This window comes from Phragmites australis, chromosome 2 (genome assembly GCF_958298935.1).
Source record: "Phragmites australis chromosome 2, lpPhrAust1.1, whole genome shotgun sequence".
Classification (NCBI taxonomy): domain Eukaryota; kingdom Viridiplantae; phylum Streptophyta; class Magnoliopsida; order Poales; family Poaceae; genus Phragmites; species Phragmites australis.
In genome coordinates, this window is record NC_084922.1 from 9,184,414 (window position 1) to 9,211,435 (window position 27,022).

Sequence of the window (27,022 nt, forward strand, 5' to 3'; positions counted from 1 at the left end):
GACAGTTTTGATTACTGCTAGGTCCAAGATTCGAGTAGATGGTTAGCAGCACGCAACGCGGTGAGCCATCCGTTCAGCGAGCAGCGAGGATAAAGCGGCCGATGATGCGATGCGACCGTACGTGCCGCGGGCCAGGGAGCACATGCGGGCTCATGTGCGAGGCGGAACACGTCGCCCGCGGGTGGGTTCTGGAAGCCGCGGAACCTCTAGCTGCTACGACGCGCTGGGCTACGTGTGCGTGCGCGGGTCGCGGCGCCATCGGCACGCGGGGAGCACGGGCTGACGCGAGGGAAAAGCGAGGGCCGTGCCATGTGGACCGGCCGGACACGTCGCGCGTTAACGGTATGTTTGACAGAACTCTATCCTCAACATTCATGTTGGATAAAAAAATAATTTATTTTTTTATTTTTAATATAAAATATGAAGAAAATAGCTTACTCAAATATATCCAGTTTGTTCTCTGATTAGGTTTAAAAATATATAAAATATGAACAAAGTAGAACTCTACCAAATATAGCCTACGAGGCGCAGTTGGTGAGCGCACTTTGGCCTTTAATCGGCTACGCTGCACCGCACGCACCGTTCGATTGTTGCGTGCGGCGTGGCGCGGCGCGGCGCGGTCCTCTTGGTTGTAGTTGCGGCGACGGCCGTAAGCGATCGACCTGCCTTCTGGCTGGCGACACAGAGACCGGTCGGCAGCAGTAAACTGCGAATCGATCAGCAACTAGAATCCGTGCGTGTAGCTTTGAGCTAGGGAGGTGGGGGATCAGATCAGGGCCCAGAAGCAAGGTGCCGGGTTATGCCTTAACAAGGACATCCAGTTGGAAAGTTAAAGTAGACATAGTAACAAAAACTAGACACAAAACATGCACAGTGACCTAATAACAAACCATCCACGCACGAGGACACCACACTATCACACGCAAGGGCGGATCCTGGGAGGCTCTCTTACTCCAGACGCATCTGGCAATTAATTTTTTTTGGTATAGAGGGAGTAGGAAGAAGAAGAGTGGAAGAGAAATAAATAGAGAAAGAGGAGGAAAAAGAGTAAGAGCACTTAATGCCTTTGGATCCGTCACTTGTCACAGTGAAAGAGAGACAACAGGAAACAGACATGATAGCACCGCCAGCTTTGCGGCATTCTGATTGGAGCGATCCAAAGCTTCTGCTTGCCAAAAGCCCATAACTGGCTTGGGTGAGGCCCTAGTTCGGCAGCTTAATGGGCCTAAACGAAAAATTCTCTGTACTTACGCTCATGTCCTATTTGGATGGGCCGGAGTTCAGCCCAACCGAAACGGGCCTTTTAACTTACCTTGTTGTTTTGCTTCTTTTGGCCCATCCAGTTCTTTACTTCGTTTTAGGTCCAACTGTTTTTGGGCTCGATAGTCTTCGTTTCGTGTCATCTGTACTTTCGGAGATATATACTCTTAGTTTAATCTATAGTTAATCTTGTTATTATTGAAATATATATTATTTTTGAGATGTATATATTACTCTATAAGATATATACTTCTTTATAAGTGAAGTATATACTATTTTCTGATATATATATATATTTCTTTTTGAACACCAATTAAAAGAGAATATATATACCGGAGTACATAAAATGTTTCATATATATTACGTAAAAGGAGAGTATATCCACGCGTGCGCACAACAAGCAGTGCAAACTGACTTTGCGATAGGTTTGTCACCTGGCATGAGAACTTATTATTTTTCAGGATTGATGCTCATGTCCGTCTACTGCTGCAGATTTTGACCGTAACCTGCAACAACTTATAGCACACCCAGTCTTAAATTGTACTATTTCACTATGCAGCCTACTCTTTTTTTTAGTACACACTATGCAGCCTCCTGCCGTTCCTTAAGAACAGCAGCAGCAGATCAGATGTCCCAATCCTTGAAACGTCGCTTTATTTCGTGCATGCCTGATGGATGCATGATGTATCGCCTATTTCTTTACCTCATCCTTTGTACGTGCTTATGAAGCGTGTCCTGAATTTGAACCTCTACGGATTGAAGTTGTGAGTACTATCTATTGACGAGTTGAGTTGGTCATAAAAATCAACATCACTCTAATCACGGGCTTGGACGCAAACGAGAACGATTCGTGATTTTATTTCCCCACCACTGTCGTCAGCTTCAACCTCTTATCGCTGAAAGAATCTTTGATCACTTCTTCGCACTCTTATAATAATCATAAGCACCAGTAGTGCTGCTGCTACGCATACGAAATCATGAATTCCATGCTCTTGTCCCGTCAAATCTTGTATGCTCAGTATCTAGACGCAACCAACACATGTTTCCCCGAGCAATCGAACACTGCCGACTGGTCAAGTACTTAACCAATCATCGTACGGGGATAAGTCACCAGTAAGTGCACGAAATGGTCCAGTCTCTGCCGTGTGACACTCGCGCAGGCCGAAGCGTTTGATCTTACTGCCTCCGCTGCTTCCATCACACCCCAGACTTCACGCAAAATTAGATCTCTGATCACAACCCTTTTCAGATCAACAACGAGGCTTGCCGATCATCCGTTGGATTCGGCTACCATAGACGCCAACCTTTTTCAATGATAGGTACTGCATGGAAAGACCTGGGCTTGAAGAAGCCAGTGACTATGTGAGTACTCGCAGAAATGAAATGGGATCGTACAAGACGGCCTGATCGGTGATTGGTCTCGTCGGCAGGTTTCTCTCTTGGCTTCGCCTTCAATCAGTCGTGTTTGTAACATCTGCGGGGGACCAACGAATGGCCAATCAGTTTGGAACGGGCCAGCGTTCGTTTTGGGATCTGCCTCCATTATTCGGTGCCGTGATTTGACGCCGCCGTCCCCGTGACTTCAGGCTCATGGTAGAGAGCCACCACTGGAGCAGGATCAGAGCAGCTACAATAATCGACGCAGGAGTTTTAAAAGAAACAAAACAGTTCAGTTCTCGTAGAGATTAAAAAAAGAGAGCGTAATTCTGGAGATCTTTTAACCATTGTTCAGAGTAACAGATAGTTACTGGAGCCCTGAGTCGAAAATATTAGCCATACCTAATTCTCTACGTGTTGGAGTTACCTTTGAAACTCTGAGGTCAGAGAAAGACCTGGAAAAGGCTTTATCCTACCATATCCTCCACGGATCAAATGATCAAAGATAAGATTGCAGCACACCAGCTTTGTCTGCCCGATTTTTCCTGTCCCATCCCTCATCTCCCCAACCCGTTTCTCACGTTAATCGACACCACTTTTTCACCGTGTGCTGCAGCTCCAATCTGCGATTCGCATCTCAGCCTTGGCCTTTACTCAATACTAATCTACACGCCATATCGTAATCCTCTCCCTTTGTCTCGGATGATGCCCCCCTAATGGCACAATTGTTTAGTCTCAAATCGGCAAGCAGGTGTGCTTTGTTAGGTAAATGGCTTGATCATTATCGAAGCAATCACTTACCCGAGAGGAGAACAAAATTGTTCGGGAAAGCGACGCATGTCCGTCGCGAGCTGCAACCACCGCCGCCTCCGTCGTGCGACTTTACGCGACGAACGCGCGGCGGCCACCTGTCCGGAGTTTGGTTTCGGCGAGTGATTATCAGAGATGATATTTTGCCTGTTCAGAGATCTTGAGGTTTCTGTCAACTGTTCCGTGATGAGATAGATCTGACCTATAAGTAGTAGTAATTTGTTTGTGGAACATCCATTCTAAATATGGTGATACCTGAGTCATGACTTTTGCTACGTGGAATCATATATTAATACAAGTGGAATGTTTTTTTTTTACATAATGGAAAATAATTCCCGGCTCTACATACATCATCGTGTGATGTACGCATCCTCACTTAATACATGATCTCTGCTGACCTCTATTAGTTAGTGTACATCAACGCATCAATTTAGTGGCATGAATCATAATCAGCAAACTGTGAGATTTCACCAAGAGGGGAGTTTGTACCGAATATTTCCCTTGAAATAAAACTCTTTAAAGAAAAGGTAGGAACACCTTGAGATGATGCGGCCCATACCAAACCATATCACGTCTGGCGAAAACAAAAGGAAAGAAAACGAAAAAGATTTTTGCAGTGGCTTGTGAAGTTGTGATTGCATGTCCTTCTCAGTATCCACTGCAAACCAAACTGAACAAGTGAATATCATGAGCTCATCTTTCATCATCCCCAGCCCATAAAACAAACCCACTCTGCACTGCCTTTGTGTCAACATAAAGAGGCCAAAAGGGAGTGGCAGCCGTTGTTTATTTGCTCGACTAAATTAGGCCAGTAAAGTTTCGTCTTCTGATGATACATGAACATGATGGACGGCATCCATCGTTTTGCCAAGAACGCACACACACCACTAGGAAAAGCTCACCCCCCCCCCCCCCCTTCAGATGAGCAAAAGCTCTTCAAGGAACAAACAATGTTTCTGATTATGTGACCCTGATGGTTCCGAAAAAAGGCGTCCTCGGCGACGAACCGGTCTGATCGGTCTGCCGGGCGGTCGAGATCTTCAGCTCCAGGTCCGGCGCCTGGAGGCTCGCCTGAGGCTTTGGCATCATCAGGGAAGGCGGTTTCGGTGCAAGGTTTGGTGACGTGCTGCTGCTTATTGCCGACGAGCACCGTGGCGTCAGAAATAGGTTTGGAGGCAGGGTATGTTCAGGCTTTGGCCTGCTGATGCCGAGAGATAGAGCAGGGAATTCCATTTCGGACATAGAGCTGGTCTCGTTTCTCAGTTTCAAGCGTCCGGCCACACTCGTCTTGTAGCCGTTTTCAACCTGAAAAATGAGAAGTTCAGAGTTCAGACATGGCTACATACATGATTCATCTTGGAAATTAAGATTGTCGCAGAGATGTGTTGCGTGGCAAGAACGTACCACGTCGAAGAGGCTGGACCTTCTCTTCTTCTGCGTGAGGCTGCTCTGCCTGAGGAAGTACTTCTGGGCATGGCTGGCGACCTGCGTCGGTGTTCGCGTCGTGACGAAGTGCCGGGAGATGCCCCGCCAGTCGCCTTTCCCGAGCTTCTCGAGGCCTGCTAGGAATCTCCGGTGTTCATCCTCGGTCCATGGAACGCCTGATGATAATTCGCGCATGAGTTAACCATGACAATTAGCATGCAGAAATTAAAGGTGATTGGTACTCTGACAAAATCTTATTGAGACTCTGAAAGTAAATGATTGAGACAGCTATGAAGTTGCAAATTCTGAAACAACAATCTGATTTTTAAGAAATTCAGTCAATCATGTATATACATACACCAAGTTGGAAAAAAAAATAGAATTTCATGTCTGAAAGCAAATTAAGCACGTAGTCATATCATACTAACCAAATTCTCAAGAAATCACCGCGTTCTGAACTCACCCTTCTTCCTCTCTTGAGCCCTGCCCATCAGCCCATCCGAGAGGTACCCTTTGGTCATCTTCTCGGCGGTCTCATCCACCGAGACAAGCGACGACGACGGCGACACGGACGGCGAGGAGCTGGAGGCACCAGCAAGAGCAGCCGCGTAATACGCCGGTGCCGAAGATGACAAGCACTCCATGCTGAAGCACTTCTTCATGGGAGAAGAGCCAACCTGCAGCTGCACCCCGAACAGCCTCACACCGCCGCCGCAGACGCTGCTGTTCTCCAGGTTCCGGTGCCCGCTGCAGGTTCTAGAGTTGTGGCCATTGTTCCCACAGCTAGAACACTTCCTAGCCATGGCTATGGCACAGGAGAACAAGAAGGTGGAGGAGAGAAGAAACAAGGAATTCTAATTCTATGGACTTGAGATAAGATGTTGTGAGGATGTTGCATCCGGGGGCTCGGCTTAATATGGGAGAAAGATGCGGCAAGGGACTTGTGAATTGCTAGCGAGTGCACACATGTACCGCTGAAGGGGACACATTGTCATCATCTCCTTTTATGGTATTGACAATTCAATCCAGATGCTGGATGGGCATGCTGGCCTATTTAACTGCACTTAGAATCCACAGGAATCTGCAAGATCTTGGGTGCTGCTCCAATAATATTGTTGTCACTATCATCCTGTACACATGTTATTGTGTGGCTTATATCAGGAATCTGATACACTCTTGTGCATATTCGCCACTGATTTTTGTTCCGACAGGGTCAACTAATTGGAAAAGGCAGTGTTTCCTGGTTAACAATTATGACATAAAAATTAGCCAGAGGTGTACCAGATATACTCTTTATCTAAGAAAAGATATACTCTTTATTATCATGTAGCGAACGTGTACACCATACAAGGTAGACAATGATTTTTGCTACAGATTTTTCTCATCATCACAAAAATTCTTGAGATTGGATTGGATACAGTAATTCTCACAGTGTCATTTTCTGGGAATATTTTACTAATCTTATCATGGTTTAGATCATGTAACGTGGATGTTTCTCAGCCAGATCATTTCAGGATGATGTAGGTGTTCTAATGGAAGGTCCAGTGTCTGAGCTGTTGATGATGCTATCATCTAGCTAGAAAAGTAAATTCAGTCCAGGGTCCTTTCTATTTTTTTAGTTTTTTACTATTGTAAGCCTATTTTGAGACAGAAACCCATTTGAGTGTCAGGAACAAAGCTAGCAGTAGCAAAATGTACCATGATCCTTGATAGCATTATGTTCTGTTGTTTCCTCCCAGAAGCTTAGTGTAAGGTTGTTTCTTTCTTTCTTTTTCCTTTTTTTAGGACATAAATTTATGCAAGTTGTTTCCTCTAATATTGCGATCAAATCCACATTAAAGTAGAATTGGCAAGTCTAATTTATTATCCCATAAAAAATAATAATTCTCCAGTTCACTACCGAATACATCTCACCTAACCTAACCACCCCAAAATTAAAAGGAATAAGAAAACAAGATTCATTTCTAACAGACAAAAAAGAAAGAAAGAAGAGATACTACTAGTTTGCTCAGAGTTGACTAGGATATTCTAGTTCAACTATAAGAAAATTGAAGGGAAGCAATGTGATAGGATGTGATAAACAAAAGGATAAGATATAGTAGTTGGCGTTGGTGAAGATGTCATATATTGTTCTTTGGCTTCGATCAACAGCATTGGCCCAATAACAGGGGAAGGAATAGGGAACTGAAGAGACCTTAGTATCCAAGCAAGCATAGTTATCAAGGTTAGGTGCCAAGGTACGAGATGGACAAAAAGGTCATCACCATAACAACCCCAAAAGGGATATATGAAGTATTCTGTACCCTATAGATTTATTATAACATTTAAAAAATGTATAATATTTTTTATACTATATTTGTGCAGTATTACTGGGACACACGTGTCAAAAAAATCTACATGTTGATGCGTATCTGTGTGTCGACTCGCGTGCGACATGGTACAATATGGATCGAATACGTCAGGTTGCGTCAAAGGACAGAAGGAGGAATCGAGAGAGGAGAGGAGGAGATGGCTATGGGGTGCGGGGGCAGGGGGGGGGGGAGCTGACGCGACAGCAACAAGGGAGGAGAGGAGGGAATAGCTGGGAGAGCAGGTGGAAGCGGCCGGGTACTGGGTAGAGGAAGACTTGAGAGTGGAGCCATGCGTGAGTAACTGAAGTTCTAGTGGACTTGTGGGCTGCATTAGGGAAGGGTTAACGGGTAGAGGAAGGGCTTCTTTCCTTTTTTTTCTTTTCTTTTTTTCTTTCCTTTTCTATTTTTCTGTAGCTTTTGTGTAGTTTTTATACATCTTTTATACATACAAAACTACAATTAGATGTTTTTATATGTGTTAATTATAAATTAATGTGTTATTTCAAAAATACTGATATTATTTACTAATAAAAATATAAATTAATGTATTTTTAATATAATATTAATATAAATTAGATGAACTTCCATATCATATTTTCTAGAGTTTGCCGAATAGAACACTCACATCCAAGTTGGACTCTGACACCTGCACATGTGTCCCAGTAACATTGTATCTGTGACCCTGTAGTATCATTTATTTCATGGATGACTTCGTGAAAGAAAAAACAATCAGATTACTTTTGTTATTCTCTTACACGTCCTTTGCCTTAAATCTCCAGATGGATTAAAATATGAAATAGATAGAGTATTACTCATTAGGCACATCTGTGCTGTGTGTGCACTAAACTCCAAGTTTTGGTGGTGGCATTACCCCGTGCTCTTATGGACTCCATCTTTCTTCTCAACTTTTACTGTAGTAGAACCAAATAACTGACCTCTCTTTAGTTTTTAGATGACTGCAAGTGGGGTAACGTTTTTTTAGTTCACACCAAACGAAAGAAGATTAAAGAAAGTTGCAAAAGAAGGCGTCTCATTCAGCTTTTAACGTACTTGCAGCTAAAAGTTTAGAGTATATACATATGAAACCGAGTTCTTGCTTATTTTTTACCGGTCAAGCACATTGTGCTTTGCCTACCATAGAAATTGTTTAAAATCTTGCCACTTGCATGCTTTTATTCATCTTTCAGTTTCTCATGCATCATGCATATGCTACAATACCCTACTGAAAGTGAAGCCTTCCAATGATTTGAGGTAGCAGAAGCAGTACTACACTGAATGAAACTTGGCGTGTTAGGTGTCAGACAATCAACTGTACTGAAAAAGCGCTTCCTGTGAAATGTCCTTCTCAATTGATGCCGGGTGAGATGCTATTTAAATTATATTGGAGCAGACCTAGCATGATATGGTTCATTGGTGTATATTTGCGAAGTTCTTCTTGGCTCCTGAAATGGGAAAAATGTGCAAGTTGAAAAACGTCAAGAAAGAAATAATTCAATGCCTTGTAGATTATTTGAACGAAGTGGAAAAAAAAACCATAAGACCACCACAACCATATTCCCTTCATTTTGTTTCCTTCCTGATTCACTTCCCCGTTCATATTCCTTTTATTTTCTCTCATCTTCAACAGCTTCCTTTCGAGGGGAATCGCGAAGGGAAAGGAGAGAGAATCCCGCTCTGAAGTGAATGACCCTGAGAATCTTGTCGTGAAGAGAATCGTGAAGGGAAATCGTTGGAACGCTGAAGGGAACAAGAATTACTTCACGACGGGAATCTCGTCCGCGAAAGAAAGCCATTGGGCGTGACCTAACCATTTGAAACAACCCATTCATCAAGGAATATCGTTTCGCCATCAACCTTGTTTGCTCCAAAGTTTCAGAGACACAACAATGTTTCCTTCGATGATTCTGCCCATGTGAGTGACCACACATGAAAAGGGAAGCTGTGACAAGGTAGGAGGAGCATCTAAATCCAAATCGGATGGGGAGTGGGAGATGTTGTTCCTGGTGGATTGATTGCAAAGGAACCAAACTGGTACAGTTCAGATAGATATCCGGCAACAGAATATTGCATCCTTCGTTTCTCCTGCTTCAGGTACTACTTATAGTTCCGAAGAATCTCTTGCTCCCTCCTATCCATTCTTTATGGGGAATAAAAGAATCCAATCCACACGACTTCTGTAGCGAAAATAATTTTATTAAATTATAATTATAATTTTGATGATTAATAACAATATAGTCATTGAGACTAACATATTTGTCAAGAATATATGCTAGAAGGTCTCATAGATGCAATATATCAAGAAACCATTGCAGTCGGGACAAAGTTTGATTAAATTGAAAAATCTTAGGTGAATTGACCTTACCGGATAGTCCGGTGCAGTAGAGTTTGTACTTACCGGAGTATTGTGCACAGAGACTAAATATCAACATACCGAAAGGTCTAGTGCTTAGTTTATGCACATCGGAGTATAGCACCATAGCATTTCTTGCAGAAATGATTGCAAGTGCTAAATAATAAAGATTAACTCACTGGATAGTCTGGTGCTCTGTGTGTTGAACTCACCGGAGCGTTTCTGACAAAGGAGATAAGGTTTAGGATCTCACCAGATAGTCCGGTGATCTGCACCGGATAGCACATGAGCATTTCTTACATAAGGTGACTGCAAGTGCTGAAAAATGAAGATCAACTTACCGGATAGTCCGGTGATCACATATATGAATGCACCCGAGCATTTTAGACAGAAAAGAAGTGGCGCGGTCTGGCTCAAGATAACTCACTGAAAGGTCCGGTGATGGATTTGAAGACACATCGGAATGTCCGATGTCCACAGAGGCTTTGAGTGGAGTTTCAACGACTAGTTTATGAGTTTGTACTCATTAGATGATCCGGTATTAGTATTATTATTCTTACCGTATGATCCGGTGTTAACAACTTTACTAAACCATTGGAAAAAAGGCTAGTTGATGGGTTTGAGGCTATAAATACCCTCTCACTCAGTCATTTGACGTGTGGCATGCTGTTGGAGTCTAGAGAAAGCTCATACACACTTGAGAAGATATCCAAGCCACTAAAGTGCTTAAATTGATCATTTAAGATGATTAAGCATAAGATTAGAGAAATGATTAGTGTTTATAAGCCGTGCTTAAATTGATCATTTAAGATGATTAAGCATAAGATTAGAGAAATAATTAGTGTTTATAAGTCTAGAGTGAGTTGTAGCTAGGCGATGCAGCTTGAAGAAAGAATTAAAGAGTAATCCTAGTTTGTACCAAATGGTACGTCGGCACCTTGGAGTCTTGGTGATTCTTCGATATCCTAGACCTTGTTAGTTTAAGCTTGTTGATCCTCTAACTTAGTGTGGAGCGTTGACAAGATACGTATACGGAGATGCAGAGGTCATTGTCTTGCTAGCTCAACCTTCAAAGTGATCACAGCGATAAGTAATCAGAAGAGAGATTAGTAGTGAGATCTTGCCTTGATGACTCATTCGGGTTGAGAGTTTGTCTTTGTGACTTGGTGGCTCAACAACTGTGATCAGGTGCCGATTGTGAGCATATTCTTTGTAAAGCTCTAATATGGACTAGGAGTGGTATTGATGCTATCGATACTACGAGATAAAAATCTCTTATATTGAATTTTTCTCTCTATCCTATTTATATTTTCGTATTTACTTACTTGCAATTTATCTTACTAGAATATGTTGTAATCCTCTTAAACGGTAGGATAGACACACTAAATAAATCTAGAGCATATTTAGATAGAATTTGAAATAGATTTATCTTGTAAATTTTTTTATATCGAATCATTTTTAAGTAATCTAATTCACTGCTATTACAATATCACTTTCCTCACACTTCCAAAGGTAGGTACATCATGTTGGACAGCAAGCATGTGACATATCCACTTCTACTGCTCCTTTAGACCCTTTTTGTTATTCCTATCTTCTTCTTTTTCCTTCACTGGCAGAATTCAGAAATGCAGAGCACTTCATCCGGTTGGGTCCAAACATGTTTTCGTCAGCGATGATCCTAGAATCTATATCCTACACTTCACTGTTTCTTCTAGAATGCGATGTTTGAGCTACCACGAACAGTTCAAGTCGTCGCAGCTTGCCGTCATTGGAAACAGTGTTCGTCCTTGCCGATGCCAAGCGCATGCATGCAATTCAGGGGACATGCATGTCACGGTCCTGACGAAATTTTCCTGCGTCGAGTCCGCAAAGTCACCTGTTCGCGTGAAAAGAAAGGCATCAGAGTACAGGCGATTACATCAAATTGTCCCGTCATTATGACATAATCGACATTAGATTGCAATCGCTTCGTACTGCACATTGGACAGATACCCAACTTGTCGTCCGACGGTGAGAAAATATCATCAACTTCTACCACCCACCCATTCCATGTGTTGCTTCTGCCGAGCTGAGTTTTTGCGGTGATGGCGGTGGAAAAGACTGAACGGGTAGGTGTTGCGCGCAGAAAACGGTGGGGTTAAGAGATGTGGCACAGCTAGTCGCCCATACTTTTTTTTAATAACGGAATGTTTTATTAGCTGTGTGTATCTGAGCTAGGTAAAAGTAGAGATTATATTTTTTAGTCCGTATCATCTTGATAAAATAGTTAATAAAGTTTTTTTATAGAAAAAATGAGCCGGGCCGTCGAAACTTCCGAGGGACAGTGGTGAGCAGGCATGCTGTGAGAGGCAACGCGATGCAGCTTCTTCCATGGAACACGTGGTTGTGTGGTTCTTGAGTGGAAGACCAAGTTTGAAACGAAACAAAAGCAAGGAAGCCACATGGATGGAACACACGCTGCATGTAGGTGGTTGTTCTGCTCTGCTGCAGTGCGCGATCGATCTCGAGGTGCACCGGGATGTCGTCGGCAGTACGCGAGCGGCTGACGCACCTGCGCGGAGCGCGTCGTGATGCTCGGCCGCTGGCCGGAGGGAGGGAACAGGAAGTGGCCCAGCAAGATATCTCCGTGTCGATTCTTTTATTTTTATTTTTCAGATTTAGCGATTTTGACGCCCATTTGAAAATAGCATCCATAGACGTTTGTAGTATGTTCTTGGAAGGTGATAGACGTACTTAAAAAAAATAAAAATACAACATTCTATTATTTTTAAAATTCATAACACTATGTAAATGTTTATAAAAATTCTAAAAAAATTATGGTGCAGATGATGTTACCATCTAACTCTAAAAAAAAAATCAGCTCAAAAAGTTAATTGTACAAATGAGCTACTTTTCAAATGGTTATTATCGGTGTAATACGTAAGTGATGCCTCACGTGGAGGGTCTCACATCAAGAAGTGTCAATGTGTAGTATGTATTATCAAGACTATGATCACACCATGCGGCTAGCCCCTAGTTGTGCAGCGAGGTCCTACGACCAGCCAGTTTTTGCTGGTCGCAGAGTAGATACCTACTTATCTGGTCAAATATCATTTTATGCTATTTACTCGAGTATTTTTTTCCCTCTTCAAGCACCTGCTTTCAGTGTGGTATGGTCGTGGGGCGATGTGGAGTTGCAGTGACTCGTTCCGTAGCATTTAATGCTACGGGATGTGATGATAGATGGGCGTGACGATGTTCAGTGATATTACAGGATGTGCAAGACGATCAGAGTAGAGCAAATATGCCTATTTAACGTCATGATGTGTTAGGGGTAGTAGACTCCGTCATAGATATATCTGCCACAGGATTTAACACATCTATTTATTTGTGTATCTTTCCTCCTGATATCTAAAAGGGTTGAGATTGTGTTGAGAGAGAGAGAATGATATTATATAACAAGTTCACATATTTTCATAAGATAATATACAAGACGTACGTTTATTATCTCGCGGAAGATCTGAATTTGAATAAATCTTGATATTTTAAGTCCAGTTTAATATAGGCGTATAGGAAACACGGATTAACGCCCATATTATCCGATGTACTCCGAATTATTATCAGTGATCATCCGACAGTCGTACAATTGATAAATTTAAAAAATTGAAACATAAAAATAAAGAAAAATTTCTCTCCGTCTCGCCGTTTCTCGAGCCCACATCTCAATCGTATCGGCCCACGGGCCCCCAGCCCTCCAGTCCTCCCTCCTCTATATGAAGCACCCGTCGCCCTCCCCACTCACGCGCTCGACCTTGCCGCCGCCGCACCGTGCAAACCCTAGCTCTTCGCCTCCCCCCACCAAATCGATGGCCTGGCCGCCATGGCTCCATTACGCCGCGGTTTCCCCATCTTTTTGTTCCGTGTTTTTCTTTCTTTTTGATTTAAGCTGCGAACCTGTGGCCGCTGCGCTGCCTGATTCGTGGCGTTGTTGAAGACGTCGTCGCCTTTGAGAGAACCGGATGGCTTCTCGTCCGTGCCATCTCGGTTCCGTTGCGGGCGTAGAAAGATCTTAGATCCTCTCTGCTTCTTCACACCTTCTCCCGTTGTGAGATGCCAGACGGGTTCTTGAACAAATTTTGCCTTTCGAGCAATGTTTTTATGCGATTGAGCGTGGCCATCGTCAGTCATGCATGGCGAATTTGCGAAGGGTCTGTTTGGGTAGTGTGGATTTGGGCTGGCGTGCGTCCACGATGGCCTTCATAATCCCGGATCAACTCGCTTAGCTGCTGTTCCGATTCATGGGAGGCCAAGATCGATGTTTCCTGGGAGTTTCGCTGATAGCTCCTTCCTCTTGGAGGTGCTTCATTAGTAACTCGCCACACAAATCTTTCTCTCTCTCTCTCTCTCTCTCTCTCTCTCTCTCTCTCGGCGCCTTTAATATTGTTTTTGGTATGGACCATATATCATATATAAGGCTGCTCGTATCTTCACATTTTCGGTCGAACAAACTTTCCAGATCTGCAAACTAGGCGAATTTGCACCGTTGCTATTATTTACATTGATATTTCGAAAAAATGTCACTCGACGCATTGACCATATATGTCAATAACAACTAGGTTAGGATGTTAAATCTTTAAAACACCGCTGAATTAGTGGCATGCAAGTAATTTTCCTTGCTACTAGAACGTATGAAACTGAAGGACCCCGCGACGCACCTGAAAGATTCGACATTGGGAAGCCGCGAGGGGATTAACTGAAATAACAGATGCACCGAGTGTTAAACCTAAGCGGAGCCTGAGAAAGAAATCTGTTAATCACGACGTGGTCGTGCGTCGACCACTAATGTGTTGAATTAATAAGATCGTTGCAAGAATCAACCACGCCGCCAAATATTAAGCTCATCCCTGACGACGGGGAGGGATGCAGGGGAGCAGTTCCAATTCCGGTAGTTGCAACTAGGGCTTGGAAGTTCCAATTCCCGAAGTTGCAACTAGGGTTCTGTGGCTTGCCGGTTTACGTTCAGGTTTAAATTTTTGCTTATGAGTCTAGCGTATTTGAAATAGGTTAGGTCAAAGTTTGGGTTTTGAATTTGCTCTGGGTCAGGTTAGGTATCCATAAAATTCCATTGGCCATCCAATCCATTCGGCCCATCTATCCTCCTTTCTCTCAACGGTCGGTGCGTTCATTCATGGCAGCCTAACATGCCAACACTCTCTCCCGATGTTGCCCCACCCCCTCCTCGGTGCTGGCTCGCTTCAGCTTGCCCCCTTTCACGGCACAACTGCTCCTTGCCTTGCCCTACCCCCTCTGTGGTGTCGTCCAGCCACGTCGGCTTGCCCCCTTTCACGGCACAGCGGCTCCTTGCCTCGCCCTACCCCCTCTGTGGTGCCGTCCAGCCACGTCGGCTCGTCGTTATCGCTCTACAGTTGCCATGCCCCCTTCCTAGCGTCGCCCTGGCCCATCCTGTTGCCTGCCCCCTCCCTGGCGCTGCCTGATCACACCGACCCGCTGTCGTTGCTTTGTCACTGCCTTGCCCCTACATGGCGTCGTCTCGCCTCGATCTGTTGCCTCTTTGACGTTGCTTGGCCACATCGGCCTATTGTTGTCGCTTCGCCCCCTCCTCGGCACCACCCCACCCCTTCTTACCTGACCACACCAGCTTGTCGTCGCCCTGTATCGCCCGACCATGTCGCCCAGTGCCGCTTGGCCCCGCTGTGCCCACTTCGTGTTGCCCCCCGCACGATGGGCGCCTGAAACCTGACGAGTTTAGGTTTGAGTTTTCATTTTAGCTCGTTTAGACACTTAGGTTCGGGTAGGGTTATGGCTAGAAGGTTTCGAATCGAGCATGGTTTTGCTCAACCTAGATCTAACATGACTCATTGTAAATCATAGGTGCAACCTACAAAGGGGAGAGGATACAATTCATCGACTGCTTGCGGTCTTATCTGATAGCCTCGGAGCAAATGGTCGTTGAGCTGCTTGAGCCCATGAAGTTTTTAAAAAAATAGTATTTATTTAATAGAAAATTGTAAAATATTATGTGTTTTTAGAAAAATGCAAAATAGTATCCGGTTGGCAATTGACATGTCGACAAGTATTATTTTTTACAAATTTTTAAAATAATATTTTTAATTTTTTATTAAATTAATATTGCTTAAAAACTCGCCTACCGGGCATAAAGCACATGTCTACAGGGTACAATTCTTGCAATTTTCTGAAAATACATTATACTTTTGTAATTTTTCATTAAAATTTTATTATTATTAAAAAAATTGATCCCAGGCCGCGGAATGCAAAACCTACTGAACAACGCCTTGCTGATCAGACTGGTTGTTCCCCGTGTCATGTTCGCCTCTCCGACAACACTGATCACTGTCAAGACCGGGATCCATGGTCGTTTGATGCCGCATAGCTCAAGGTTACACCAGATATATGGAAGTTACATCCTGCATCCACTCCAACCGGGCAAGTAAGCAACTACACCTCAACAAATTCTTGATACGCACAACAATACTATGCGACACAAGTAATATATGGCAGTGGGAAAAGGCAGCAGAGCAGAGCACGATCAGTCGCCCTAAAGTTCAGTAAGCAAAAGTATCTGAGACTTCATGACAGGATTCTGCTTTACCATTTCCTTTTTCTGTATGGAACGATGTAGTGTTGAGATATACATGTGTACTGATTACAAACGTATGAACAAACATCCATCCTCCTCCCCTACAACCACCCCGACACTTTTCTCTTGCCTACACCAGCGACTAGATTACAGTAACCCACAACAAAAAACTGCCCTTCAGCTTGAAGAGTCTCGGCGTGCCTGATGCCAGAAGGCATAAAAAAAACTTGTGTGGTTGCAACTTAGCCCAAGCAGTCTTCACTTTATATGAGCTGTGTTGTCAGGCCATCCAAGATCTGCCCATGCTAAACGTTAAGCGAGATCCGAGTCTTGATGGGCTTCAGCTTCACTCCCATGCTCTCGGGCGATAGAAGTTCAGGTGATATGCAGAACGGGCTCAGTGTGCTCCGGGGGCTACTTTCGTGCTGCGAAGGTCTGTAAAGCCCATATCCCATAAGGAAGTATTCCATCGGAATCAGCATTGCATGGGGCTGCTCTTCGGTGATTAGTGAACCACAAGCCTGAACCTGCAATATGTCCACAAAAGACTCCTCAGCACCTGCCTTACTCTGTGTATAGATCAACTTGTAACGTCAATTTGTTAAACTATACATTACCTCGACAAGGGCACAATATCTCTGATCTAATTTTGTGGTCATGTGGATAGCATCGGCATGAAATTGTGACTTCTCTCCAACGAAAATCAGTGTCCGGCACTGAAGCTTCTTCAGTGCTTCCGTTAAGTCATGGCGCCTGATGGACAGATAGTTAAAATCGGTTCATTCAGACCCCCCCCCCACCTATATTTTGTCTATTAAGGTCATTTTTGCAGCAAAAATATACTCCACTTACCCGTTTATTGCTTGAAGGAACCGCCATACATTGCCCCCCTGCCTCTCATGAAGTAACTGCACGAAAAAGATACCATGGCCTCAATCTTCTGTTCACATAGATTTAGTTGGTCATCTCATTTAAATAGTACTAGAAAAAACAAGAGTTGATACTAACACTTCTACAAGCTTGCACAATCTCTGATTCAGGATCTTGTCCACTCCCACGAACTTCCTGCACAAAGTATCAAAAAGAGGCCCTGAGTGAAAACTGCATACCTATATGGGCGAGAAGGAAAAAATGGAGGACCAAAAATACCGTGCTGAAATATCGCTGAAGCAAGCTTTCCTTGACTAACCCACGTGCCCCATAATAATAAAGCAAGTTTAATAATACCTGGTACATGAGATTTTGATGTTAACAACAAATACACCCTAAATACTGCACACATGAATGAACAATTGGCAAAAGGACAAAAGGCATTCGAAATACTGAAATAAATATGTAGACTATCACCTTATTATACAACCACTCACTCCATGAAGGGGCTTTGCATAGAGGTGAAACCAACATTAGGCCAAGAACCCTCTCCCGATACTTTGTCTGTGATAGTGTGTACAAACACTCTTAACAAACCATCAAAGGGCAAAAAGTTGAAAACATGCTCATCTCATGGTAACACTTACAGCAAAGAGGGTGAGAACATAGGCACCGGCGGTGACACCCAAGCACATCACAGACCCTAAACTGTAAGGACAAATCCGAAATAACAACATCAGAGGCCTCCTTTAGGCATCCAAATAATAAGACACAATATACAATACCTGAAGAAATCAAGGACATCAGCAACCTGAACTGCGAGATCATCAACAGATGGCACAGGCACATCAGATGATATTGGAGCCGCTCCTAACTGTAGTACTTAACATATACCATTAAAAACAAACATGTAAGAACCTGAGCTAGCATGAACAAAATGGTTAGTTGTTGGTTACGTAAACCAATGCAAGAAAAACCATCATAACTGACCTCGTGTCCTTGAGGATTGATGTGGTAAACACAGAAGTTGTGAAGCAACAGCGACGCAGCCTCTGGGCAGAAGAACAATCCTTGGAAGCAAGACATGTCTACCAAACAGGAATTTCCCCAACGTGAGTTGCTTTTCTATGGCAAAGCTTGCTATCTTTTACCAAGAGACCTAAAGGTAATGAAAGCACTCACAATTTAAAGCTACATCGGGATAAGTTATGAGCGCGGGCTTGTCTTTGTCTCCATATACAGAAACTGATAGAGGACCATGCCTAGTTCTTACTCGATGCTCCTGAGAAAGCACAAGTCACGGGAACATATTTAGTATCATCAGAACCCTACTGAACAATGCTAGAATCAAATGTATTTGGAATTAGAAATTTACATTTTATTCCCCCATCGACCAAACATTTCCAATTTCCTATAAAGAACCACCAAAATCTATTGCTGAATAAACAGATGTCACATAAACATATATATATTTTTTTTCCGTTGCTGCTGACTACTCACAAATACCGCACACAAGAGCATAGTCAGGGTAGGAATTGCATAAACAATAAACGAATTAAGTTTGTGCCTGCTCCTATTCTAGAGCAACATTACAACCATAGCCAGGTGGGGATTTTCTCCCTCTCAAATTACAATCCTAGCATAACGACGAATCGCGAGCAAAAACACACACACACACACACACACACACACACACACACACAAAATGCTCCTATCACCCAACTACTAATGCAATGCCCCCACCAATATCACAGCATCCGTAATTTACAAGCATTGCAGTTAATTAAGAACAGACAATAGGAAAAGCAATGAAGGAGTATAAATTAGTACTTAGAACAAACACCCTACCTACCTAACCATCCACAACTACAAGAGCTAGACGAGAAAGAGCAAACAGAAACCCCACGGAGATGAATCAAACCCTCCCCACATGAATGCACCCAGCCCAAATGGGTGGAATCGATAAGCGGAGCCGGAGCACGGACCTTGCCGCCGAAGAAGATCCGCTCCACGTCGACCGACACCGACCCGCTGGAGTCCCCCATGGCGCCTCCCGGAACCTTCTCCAAGTTTCTCCTCCGCCCCTAACCTCCGCCGTCCGAGCCTCTCTCTTTCTCTCCCCTCCTGGTTGCCTTCTCCTCTAAATTCTTCGCGTATATATACGCGGAGGTCGCTGCCCAGAATAAACTCCCACCGACGGCGGTCAGCTCACCGAGGGCGGTGACCCGACGGCGCGGCGCCGGAGACGAAAAAAACTAACTGGATGGCTTGGGATCAACTCGTTATTTCCTCCGCGTTTTATGCAGGCCCACCTGTCATCGAATGTTACGGGTTGCGCGTTTAACTAACCCGTGGGCCTGGCGTTTTGGCTGAGGTGACAGCTGGGGAGGGCTGGGGCCAGGTCGCTTGCCAGGGGCACGCCGCGTTGCCCTCGTGAAAGGCATTCGAATATGGACACGTCTGTCAGAATTTGGCTCAAATTTACATGTTCGATTTGATAAAAAAATTTGTATACATGAAATACAATTTGGAATTCGAATGTTGAAATTCGACTCGAATTCGGGATGTTCAATTCGATAAATAAATTTGGATATAAGCGTCCAGTTAACACTGGTGATTCGTATTTCTTTAACTGTTTTTCAGTTAAAAAAATTATCTATGCGAAGGCTTCTGAGAAACAAGATTTAACGCACAAAAGATTTTAAATAGTCAGATAGTGATACTTGGAAAAGGTCTAAAAGAAGAACTATCGTCAAGTATAACATGCGTCCAACGTTTTATCCCTCATCAATTATACATTTGTATCCTTGTAATAATTTATTTCTAAATATCTGGCTTTTATTATAGAAAAGAGATCGGATTCCTAAGAAAGCAAAATTGAATTCCAAGAATTTTGTTAGTAAACAATGGCGGTCGAAGCCCATAATTCCAAGGATCTGGGTCGGAGATAATTTCAAGAATTTTTAAAAATATTTATAATATTTTTTTGAAAAAATATCTAAAATTATATATGAATAAATTTATATTAGGATTTAAATTACTGTATAATACCTTTAGTTACTTGATCTCTATAAGTAACTTAGCATTTAAGCTTATTGCTAATCTTATTAAACTTTTTCTTCTTCTTATGAGCATCACTAAAATCTCAATGACTTTTGATGTAATTCTTTGAACTCGTGGTATTTCTCAAAGAATCCATGCTTCATCATTTATGCATCTCCTATGAAATAATCTAATAGCAATTCTCAATATAATTGTTAGTCCATAGACATTATCATTACTTACCCGAGCATCACCTAAAGCTCATTCATCTTGATGCATTTTCAATCTCCCTATTCACTTAGAGCTAATACACATCTCTCATCCATGCATCACTTATGGAACAACCTACTAATAAACTCAATACCATTGTTAGTCCATAGGTATTATCATTAATTACCAAAACTATACATAGGAGCTAGATGCACTTTCAATCTCCCCTATTTTCATCTCGCTGCCATCGTTTAGCTAATATAGTTATTTAGGTGAAGTCTTTATATAAAAGTTAAACGATTGTAAGTTAAAATATTGCTTTTGTTACTTCACCTGTGATATCCTTATGTGTGATAAACTTTCTGGACACACATAAGCCGTAATTGGTTTTATCCATTAAAATCGAGTGTGACTGAGGTGACATTAGATACATCTGACTATAGGACTACAAGCCTAGATAGAATGGTCGTTCCATAAGTTCATATTTTAAAAGCCTATTTTGAAAAATCCGTCCTCGTGTTTTTCTAACCTCTCAATTTCTCTCTCCATTTACCTACTCCAATCTATTGAGAAAAATGAATTTCCAATACTCCTCTTTCAAAAAATCTAGTTGTTGAACCATCCCCGTTACTTCGTTGGGAAGGATGCACTTGAAAATCTCACTTGACACTTCTACCTCGTATGAAGATTCTGATGATGAAGCTGAAGACCCTTCACTAAAAGGAAGAATCATCTACCACAACACTGAAGACATAAAGATATACATCCACGCTTCTTCTAGTTTTTGTTTTTGAGTCATAGGAGGACTTTCCCTGTTCTTTAGAAACGTTAGAGTAGAAAGTTCGATGCAATCGTTAAGGTTATTAATGATAGTGTGAGAATTGTTATGGTGCTAAGTGTGTGATTTGGATCTTCTGTTTGCGTGTTGATGTGTGCTGTGAAATGCTTTGGCACCTATCTATAGTGGCATCTTAAATATCTATATAATATAATATAGTTAGGTTTTCGCTTAGTTAAATTCTTTCCAGTCTTACTTATCTATTCCTATCTCTCTCTTTCCAACCCCGAAGATGGTTAACACAAGAAGGAACATCAGTGGCAACTATGAGGACAACGACAACAACAACCAGAATCCACCCCCACCACCTCCAATGACCTTGGAACAACAGATGGCTATGCAAACTCAGATGTTGCAAGCCTTAGCTCAAACTATGGTGCAGATGCAGCAACAACTATCAGCTTATGTTCCTCCACCTCCCTATCAGCCATCAAGACTTGGAGAATTTAAGAGAACTCAGCCCCCGGTCTTCAATTATGCAGTGGAGCCTATGAATGCAGATGATTGGCTGAAGGATATAGAAAGGAAGCTACAGGTTGCACAATGCACTGACAGGGAGATGGTTCTGTATGCTTCGCACCAACTCGTTGGTCATGCTTTGCACTGGCGGGAAGCATACTGTGCCGCGCATGAAAACCTATCAGCTATCACCTGGATGGAGTTCAAAACTAGTTTCCGCACTCACCATGTGTCATCAGGAGACATTCGTCTGAAGAAGAAAGAATTCATGAGCCTGAAGTAAGGATCAATGACAGTAAGAGACTATGTGACCAAGTTTACTCAGTTGTCTAGGTATGCACCAGACGACTAAGGGTTAATGCATTCACTATGTCAACTTGCAAACCACCTTTGCAAACTATAGCATCCTACCAAAGAGAATACGCACATGCAAGACTGAGCTTATCAACACATGCTAAGACTCAAGAAATTGTCAAGACCCCTCTTAATAGTATGATATTTATCCTATCAATTCGGTTATTTATCTTCTCTAATCACTATTGACTAGTAAAAGAAAATGCATTATATTTTATACCTTTGCCTTGAGCTAGCCATCCCACCAAACTTGATGAACACATCATCCGAGTCCTGATGCTTCTTCTAGGTTTGTCATCAACTCTTCACTTGAGCTTGATGATGATGTTCATCCTCATTTCCCATCTCGATCCTCTCTTGATCGAGCTCGATGAAGTTCACTTGATTGCTTCCATACACCAAGTACGGAAGATTTGTCTTTTCGCATCATCTTCATCCACTTCACTACCAAGGTATGAACCACAAGCATCAAGCATACAAGTTACTCACTAAGCTTGCATTGATCTTGCTCTTCCAACTCAGCGCATTTAATATTTCAATTCAATATTTTCCTTTATATGAAACCTAGCCCCAACTTACTCTCAAAGCAAATAGCACATGAGTTAGTCCATAAAACTCAATTGACAAATTCATACCTTCAGTTACTTAATCTCACAAGTAACTTTGATCTTCATACTTACTGTCAATATTCTTAAGACCATCCTCAACTCCGAGGTCTCTTCCTCTCTAGCTTCTTCTTCTTCTTCTTCTTTTTCACATGAGCATCACTTAGAGCTCAATGACCTCGATGCTTATCTTTTGATCTTATGGCATTCCTCAACGAATTCATGCTTTATCACTTATACATCTCCTATGGAATATCCTACAAATAATTCTTAACATAATTGTTAGTCAATATGTATTATCACAACTTACACAAGCATTACCTAAAGCTCATTCATCTTGATGTATTTCTTTAGATCACATGATATTTCTCAATGAATCCATACTCAATCCTCCATGTATCACCTACAGAAATAACCTATTAACAGTTCTCAATACAATTATTAGTATATAGGTATTGTCATTAATTATCAAAACCACACTTAAGGGCTAGATGCACCTTCAGGGGGCTCGGTGGCTTCATCGCCGAAAACTTTATCAACAGCTTGGTTGATGATCTCGTCAGGATCACCACCAGCTTTATCCCTCTCCCGTGTCATTCGCATTGCTTGCCGCGCGGCGTAAGTGGCAATGAAGCGCTACACCCATCGGGAGAGGGGCCGGCATCCCCAAGTGATTTTTTGTGCTTGCTTCCTCTGGGCCACTCACTCAATTCCTCTTTGTCGGAAGAAATGATGATGACGCCAGGTGGAACCATGGCGAGAGACTTTGGGTAGAAAGTTTCCTCTTCTCTAATTCTTTAGCTCGACTCGGGAGACGACGGTGGAGCGGATGCCATGGCTTCAAGCTCTACAAGTTCTACCGGGCAAGGCAAAGGAAGAAAGGGAGGAGACGGAGTGGAAATAAATAGCCTCAAGTCCCCTCTATTTATAGCCGCAGGAATGTGTCGTACTATGTAAAGGAGCCGTCAAGATCCGAAATAGTGTGCTCGAGAACACTTCAGTTGTGCTGCGCGCCCGGCAGAAGTCGAGGCGTCGTGCGAGCATTATGACTTTTCTAATCTCTGCAAAGAGGAATGGATGATCATTATGACGCGTCAAATCAAAAGTTGCGATGAAAACGAGCACGAACGGGAGCGAGTTTTTAATACTCACCTACCTGTGCGCTTGAGCTTACTCGGTGACCACAATATAATTATAATCCAATGATTGGGGGTTAAGCCCATCGAGTATATGGTTGAAAACGATGAGTTGATGCTTACGCTCTACTCTCCACTGAATTACCACATTGAGTAGAGAGTCGGGGGCTATATCATGTATTTCTTACTCTCTACTCGAGAAATCTTCTCCTCGACTAGAGAGTCGAGGGCTACATAATAATATCATATTCTTTTGTAAGTATTTTTTCAAAAAATTATCTGGCTTTGCGTTGATCACGTTGGATAGAACCAATGGAGGCATGTGTTGGATTGATGATGAAAAATTACACATTATGTCACACCCGGTTTAAAGACCAAAACCAGATGTAAACTATATGTATGCCAGGATCAGTTATTCATACATATAGCGACTTCATTAGTGTAACAGACACAGTGTTTCTTATTACAACGCTAAAATATTACAAAATGACCACCCACAGGTCTAAAGAAAAGAACACCACAGCGGAAAAGGGAACGGCGCAGCTCCAAACCAACAGGCAGCCGACCGAGAGATTCCACAAGCCTAGAACTCGGCATCATCCTCGGGGAAGTCATCCTCAGGAAAATCTTCAAAGGTGTCACCTTCTGAAACAGCAAGCGTGAGTATTTCCAATACTCAACAAGTGGGGGGAAACAAATGAATCTAATATGGTGGCTTGAAACAAGGTTTTCCTAATCTAGGGTTTCATTTGCATAAAAGCTGGTTTTTAGCCCTGAACTACGGAAACAAATTTTTATTTTAACCTAGAAAAGATGGACCAAAGATTTTCTTTAACCTCCGGGAATTCAACCCAATTCCCAGACCAAGAAAAACACCCACCCCGACTAATCATGCGAGGATCCAGGCTGCTCATAACCGTGAGCACGGCTGAATATTCAGTTTGATACTCTGCAGAGTTTGTGCACTTTACCCACGAGTCGTGATCTTCTCTGTTGCCGGCACCTGATGGTACCTTACACACTTCCGGGGTGTGCGCCAAGAGATCACTACGAGGCTTTTCCAGAGAGTCTCCCAGTATGCACTTGCCCACTGAGATTTCACCGTCGTACATAAGTGGAGTAACCCTCCACCCCAGAGGCCCCCTCTTGTGCCGGGTAGAATCGGGAAGTAGCCCTTCCTTATCTACACATCCGATTGGCTCATACAACCCTGGGAGAACATCTAGTTACTAGGCCAAGCCGTACCATATTGGTCTCGTGGTTGCCTTGTTTGCCCTGGGTGTTCGCTCCACGAACCAGTCCTTAAAACGGTCTGGGCAAGACCTCTAATAACCCCATAAGGGTATACTACCCAACAACCAAACAACCAACCATGTCGGAAAAAGTAGCCCTTTCTTGCCCAGAACCCCAATTATCTCCGTTGTTAACTCCCTTAACAACATTAATTTTCCATGATATTCTTCCTATATCAATTTTTAGTTCATAACTCAAGATTCATCATCCTACACGCTACATGTTCATCTAAAGCATGGCTAAGCAAAAACATGATGATCTTGTATGGATAAAGAATCTATATCCAACACTAGTATTTGCTATACTACCCATTTTTGTAAAGCATCATGCATATTTTGAGAAAGACTAACTTGATGTAAAACTGGGTTTGCAACATGATCAAGACACTTGCCTTCGTCGAAGTGTTGCACAGGTCCCTCAAAATCTTCCTCTTGAAAGTTACCGAACTCCTGGACTGAATCGTCTACACGAGCACACAATCTAACATGAGAACAGTACACCAAACATTCCTAAAACTAGAGAAAAACCCTATAAACAGATTCTACACGTCGCTACGAGAATATGAGCGCAAAGATCGCCTAAATCGGAGCTACGAGCAAAAAGTTATGAGCGTTTGAAGTTTCAGGGGTGTTTCTGCAAATTTTTCTTATTATCAGAGAATAAAACCGATTATTTTTATACTGAAAACGGGTTTATTGTGAAATGCTGATGTCATAAATCGGACATCAATTATTTTGTGAAAAAAAAAGGGCGGTGGACCGACCGAGATCCTTCGGTCCATGGTCCACCGAGGACCGATGGCTCTGGACGGCTACGGGCCGGCGGTGGGCGGCCGGGGGACGGCCGGAGTTGGCCGGGAACACGCGCCGGTGAGCGGGAGGCTCCGACGAGCGGCAGAAGAGAAGGAGGGAGGGGCGGCGAACTCACCCCGGGCGTCAAGGAGACCGGAGCGGCGCTGGAGTGGTCAGGCGACGACGAGAACGGCAGCGGCGGTCGGCTAGGCGGCGGAAGGGGTGCTCCGGCGACCGAAAGACGACGGCAAACCGTGGAACCGACTCCGGAGGGTCCTGCGAAGATGATGAACGGGTCAATTTGGCCGGAGGCGGTTCGGTCATGAAGAACGGTGTCGGCGGAGCTCCTCACCGGAGTTGGCAAAGAAGAGGCCGGCGACGACGAATTCGGCGAGGAAAAAGTGTGAGAGCTAAAGCAAAATGTGAGGAACTTTGCCACGGAGAGAATAGGCGGCTTAAATAGAGGAGAGGAGGAGTAGGGTGGCCGGAATTGGAAGAGAAAGGGGGCGGCAGCCATGGATTAATGGCCGACGGTTTTTCTTGCTTTTACCGCGCAATGGAGAGGGGAAATGAGGGGGCAATGGCCGGGGAAACTTAATGGGGCTTTAGGGCTCGGATCCGGCAGTTGTTGGGAGAGGAGAGGGCGCGAGAGGAGGGAAAACGGCCGACGGCCGTTGGAGCTTGGGCGCGGCCGGAGGAAGGAGAAGAGGAGCCGGGGCGTGGGCGGGGCTCGGCTCGGCGCGGGCGGCTCAGCGAGGGGGGGGGGTGGGTCCACCCGACAGAGGGGGGTCGGTGGAAGAGGCCGGCTGGGGCTGCTGCAGGCCGGCTCGGCCGATGGGCCGGCGCGGGGGGGGGGGGGGGGGTGGGGGAGAGAAGACGGCCCACGAGAGCAGGAGAATGGGAGGGAAAATGGGCCGAGGGAGAAAGAATCGGCCCGAGCGCTTTTTCTTAATTTCCAAAACCTTTTCCAATTGAATTTCAGCATATTTTCCAAAGGGGTTTTAAAGCGGCGAAACCTAGCGAAATTTTGCAAACTTTTCCACCCAATAAAACCTTATTGCATCTACAACGGCATGAATGCATCAAACAATTATCCTAGGCCAAGTTAAATTTAGAAATTAATTTCCTATTGATCTAAGTTGCGACACCTGAGTTAATTTCTATGAAAGTTTTAAATTATTGCAAAAATTTGAATTTTGGGTGTTACACCTCATAAGACATAACGATACCAAGATTGTCAAACATCTCTCACC

General features: G+C 43.5%; 2 protein-coding genes and 1 non-coding gene across 4 annotated transcripts; 1 reads left to right on the forward strand and 2 right to left on the reverse strand.

Annotated features, from left to right (window-relative positions):
- Nucleotides 1-4,118: 4,118 nt before the first annotated feature.
- LOC133898465 (transcription factor MYBS3-like) lies at nucleotides 4,119-5,899 on the reverse strand. The gene is made up of 3 exons (XM_062339175.1): nucleotides 5,336-5,899; nucleotides 4,852-5,048; nucleotides 4,119-4,752 (listed from the first exon to the last, which is right to left on the reverse strand). The coding sequence occupies exons 1-3, from the start codon at nucleotides 5,673-5,675 to the stop codon at nucleotides 4,408-4,410; spliced, it is 882 nt and encodes a 293-aa protein (XP_062195159.1). The 5' UTR covers nucleotides 5,676-5,899; the 3' UTR covers nucleotides 4,119-4,407.
- Nucleotides 5,900-13,814: 7,915 nt separating this feature from the next.
- Nucleotides 13,815-13,938, forward strand: LOC133910377 (small nucleolar RNA snoR83). The gene has a single exon (XR_009908544.1). It is a non-coding gene; the product is annotated as a small nucleolar RNA snoR83 (small nucleolar RNA).
- A 2,216-nt stretch (nucleotides 13,939-16,154) lies between these two features.
- On the reverse strand, nucleotides 16,155-19,302 carry LOC133898472 (protein NDL1-like). 2 transcript variants are annotated; one of them, XM_062339195.1, is made up of 12 exons: nucleotides 19,027-19,302; nucleotides 18,417-18,452; nucleotides 18,224-18,323; nucleotides 18,032-18,129; nucleotides 17,827-17,915; nucleotides 17,689-17,749; nucleotides 17,519-17,605; nucleotides 17,321-17,398; nucleotides 17,180-17,236; nucleotides 17,024-17,079; nucleotides 16,789-16,924; nucleotides 16,155-16,698 (listed from the first exon to the last, which is right to left on the reverse strand). In XM_062339195.1, the coding sequence occupies exons 4-12, from the start codon at nucleotides 18,125-18,127 to the stop codon at nucleotides 16,477-16,479; spliced, it is 882 nt and encodes a 293-aa protein (XP_062195179.1). In that variant the 5' UTR covers nucleotides 18,128-18,129; nucleotides 18,224-18,323; nucleotides 18,417-18,452; nucleotides 19,027-19,302; the 3' UTR covers nucleotides 16,155-16,476. The 2 variants fall into 2 exon arrangements, with proteins under 2 accessions (XP_062195179.1, XP_062195172.1); XM_062339188.1 differs by lacking the exon at nucleotides 18,417-18,452.
- Nucleotides 19,303-27,022: the final 7,720 nt, after the last annotated feature.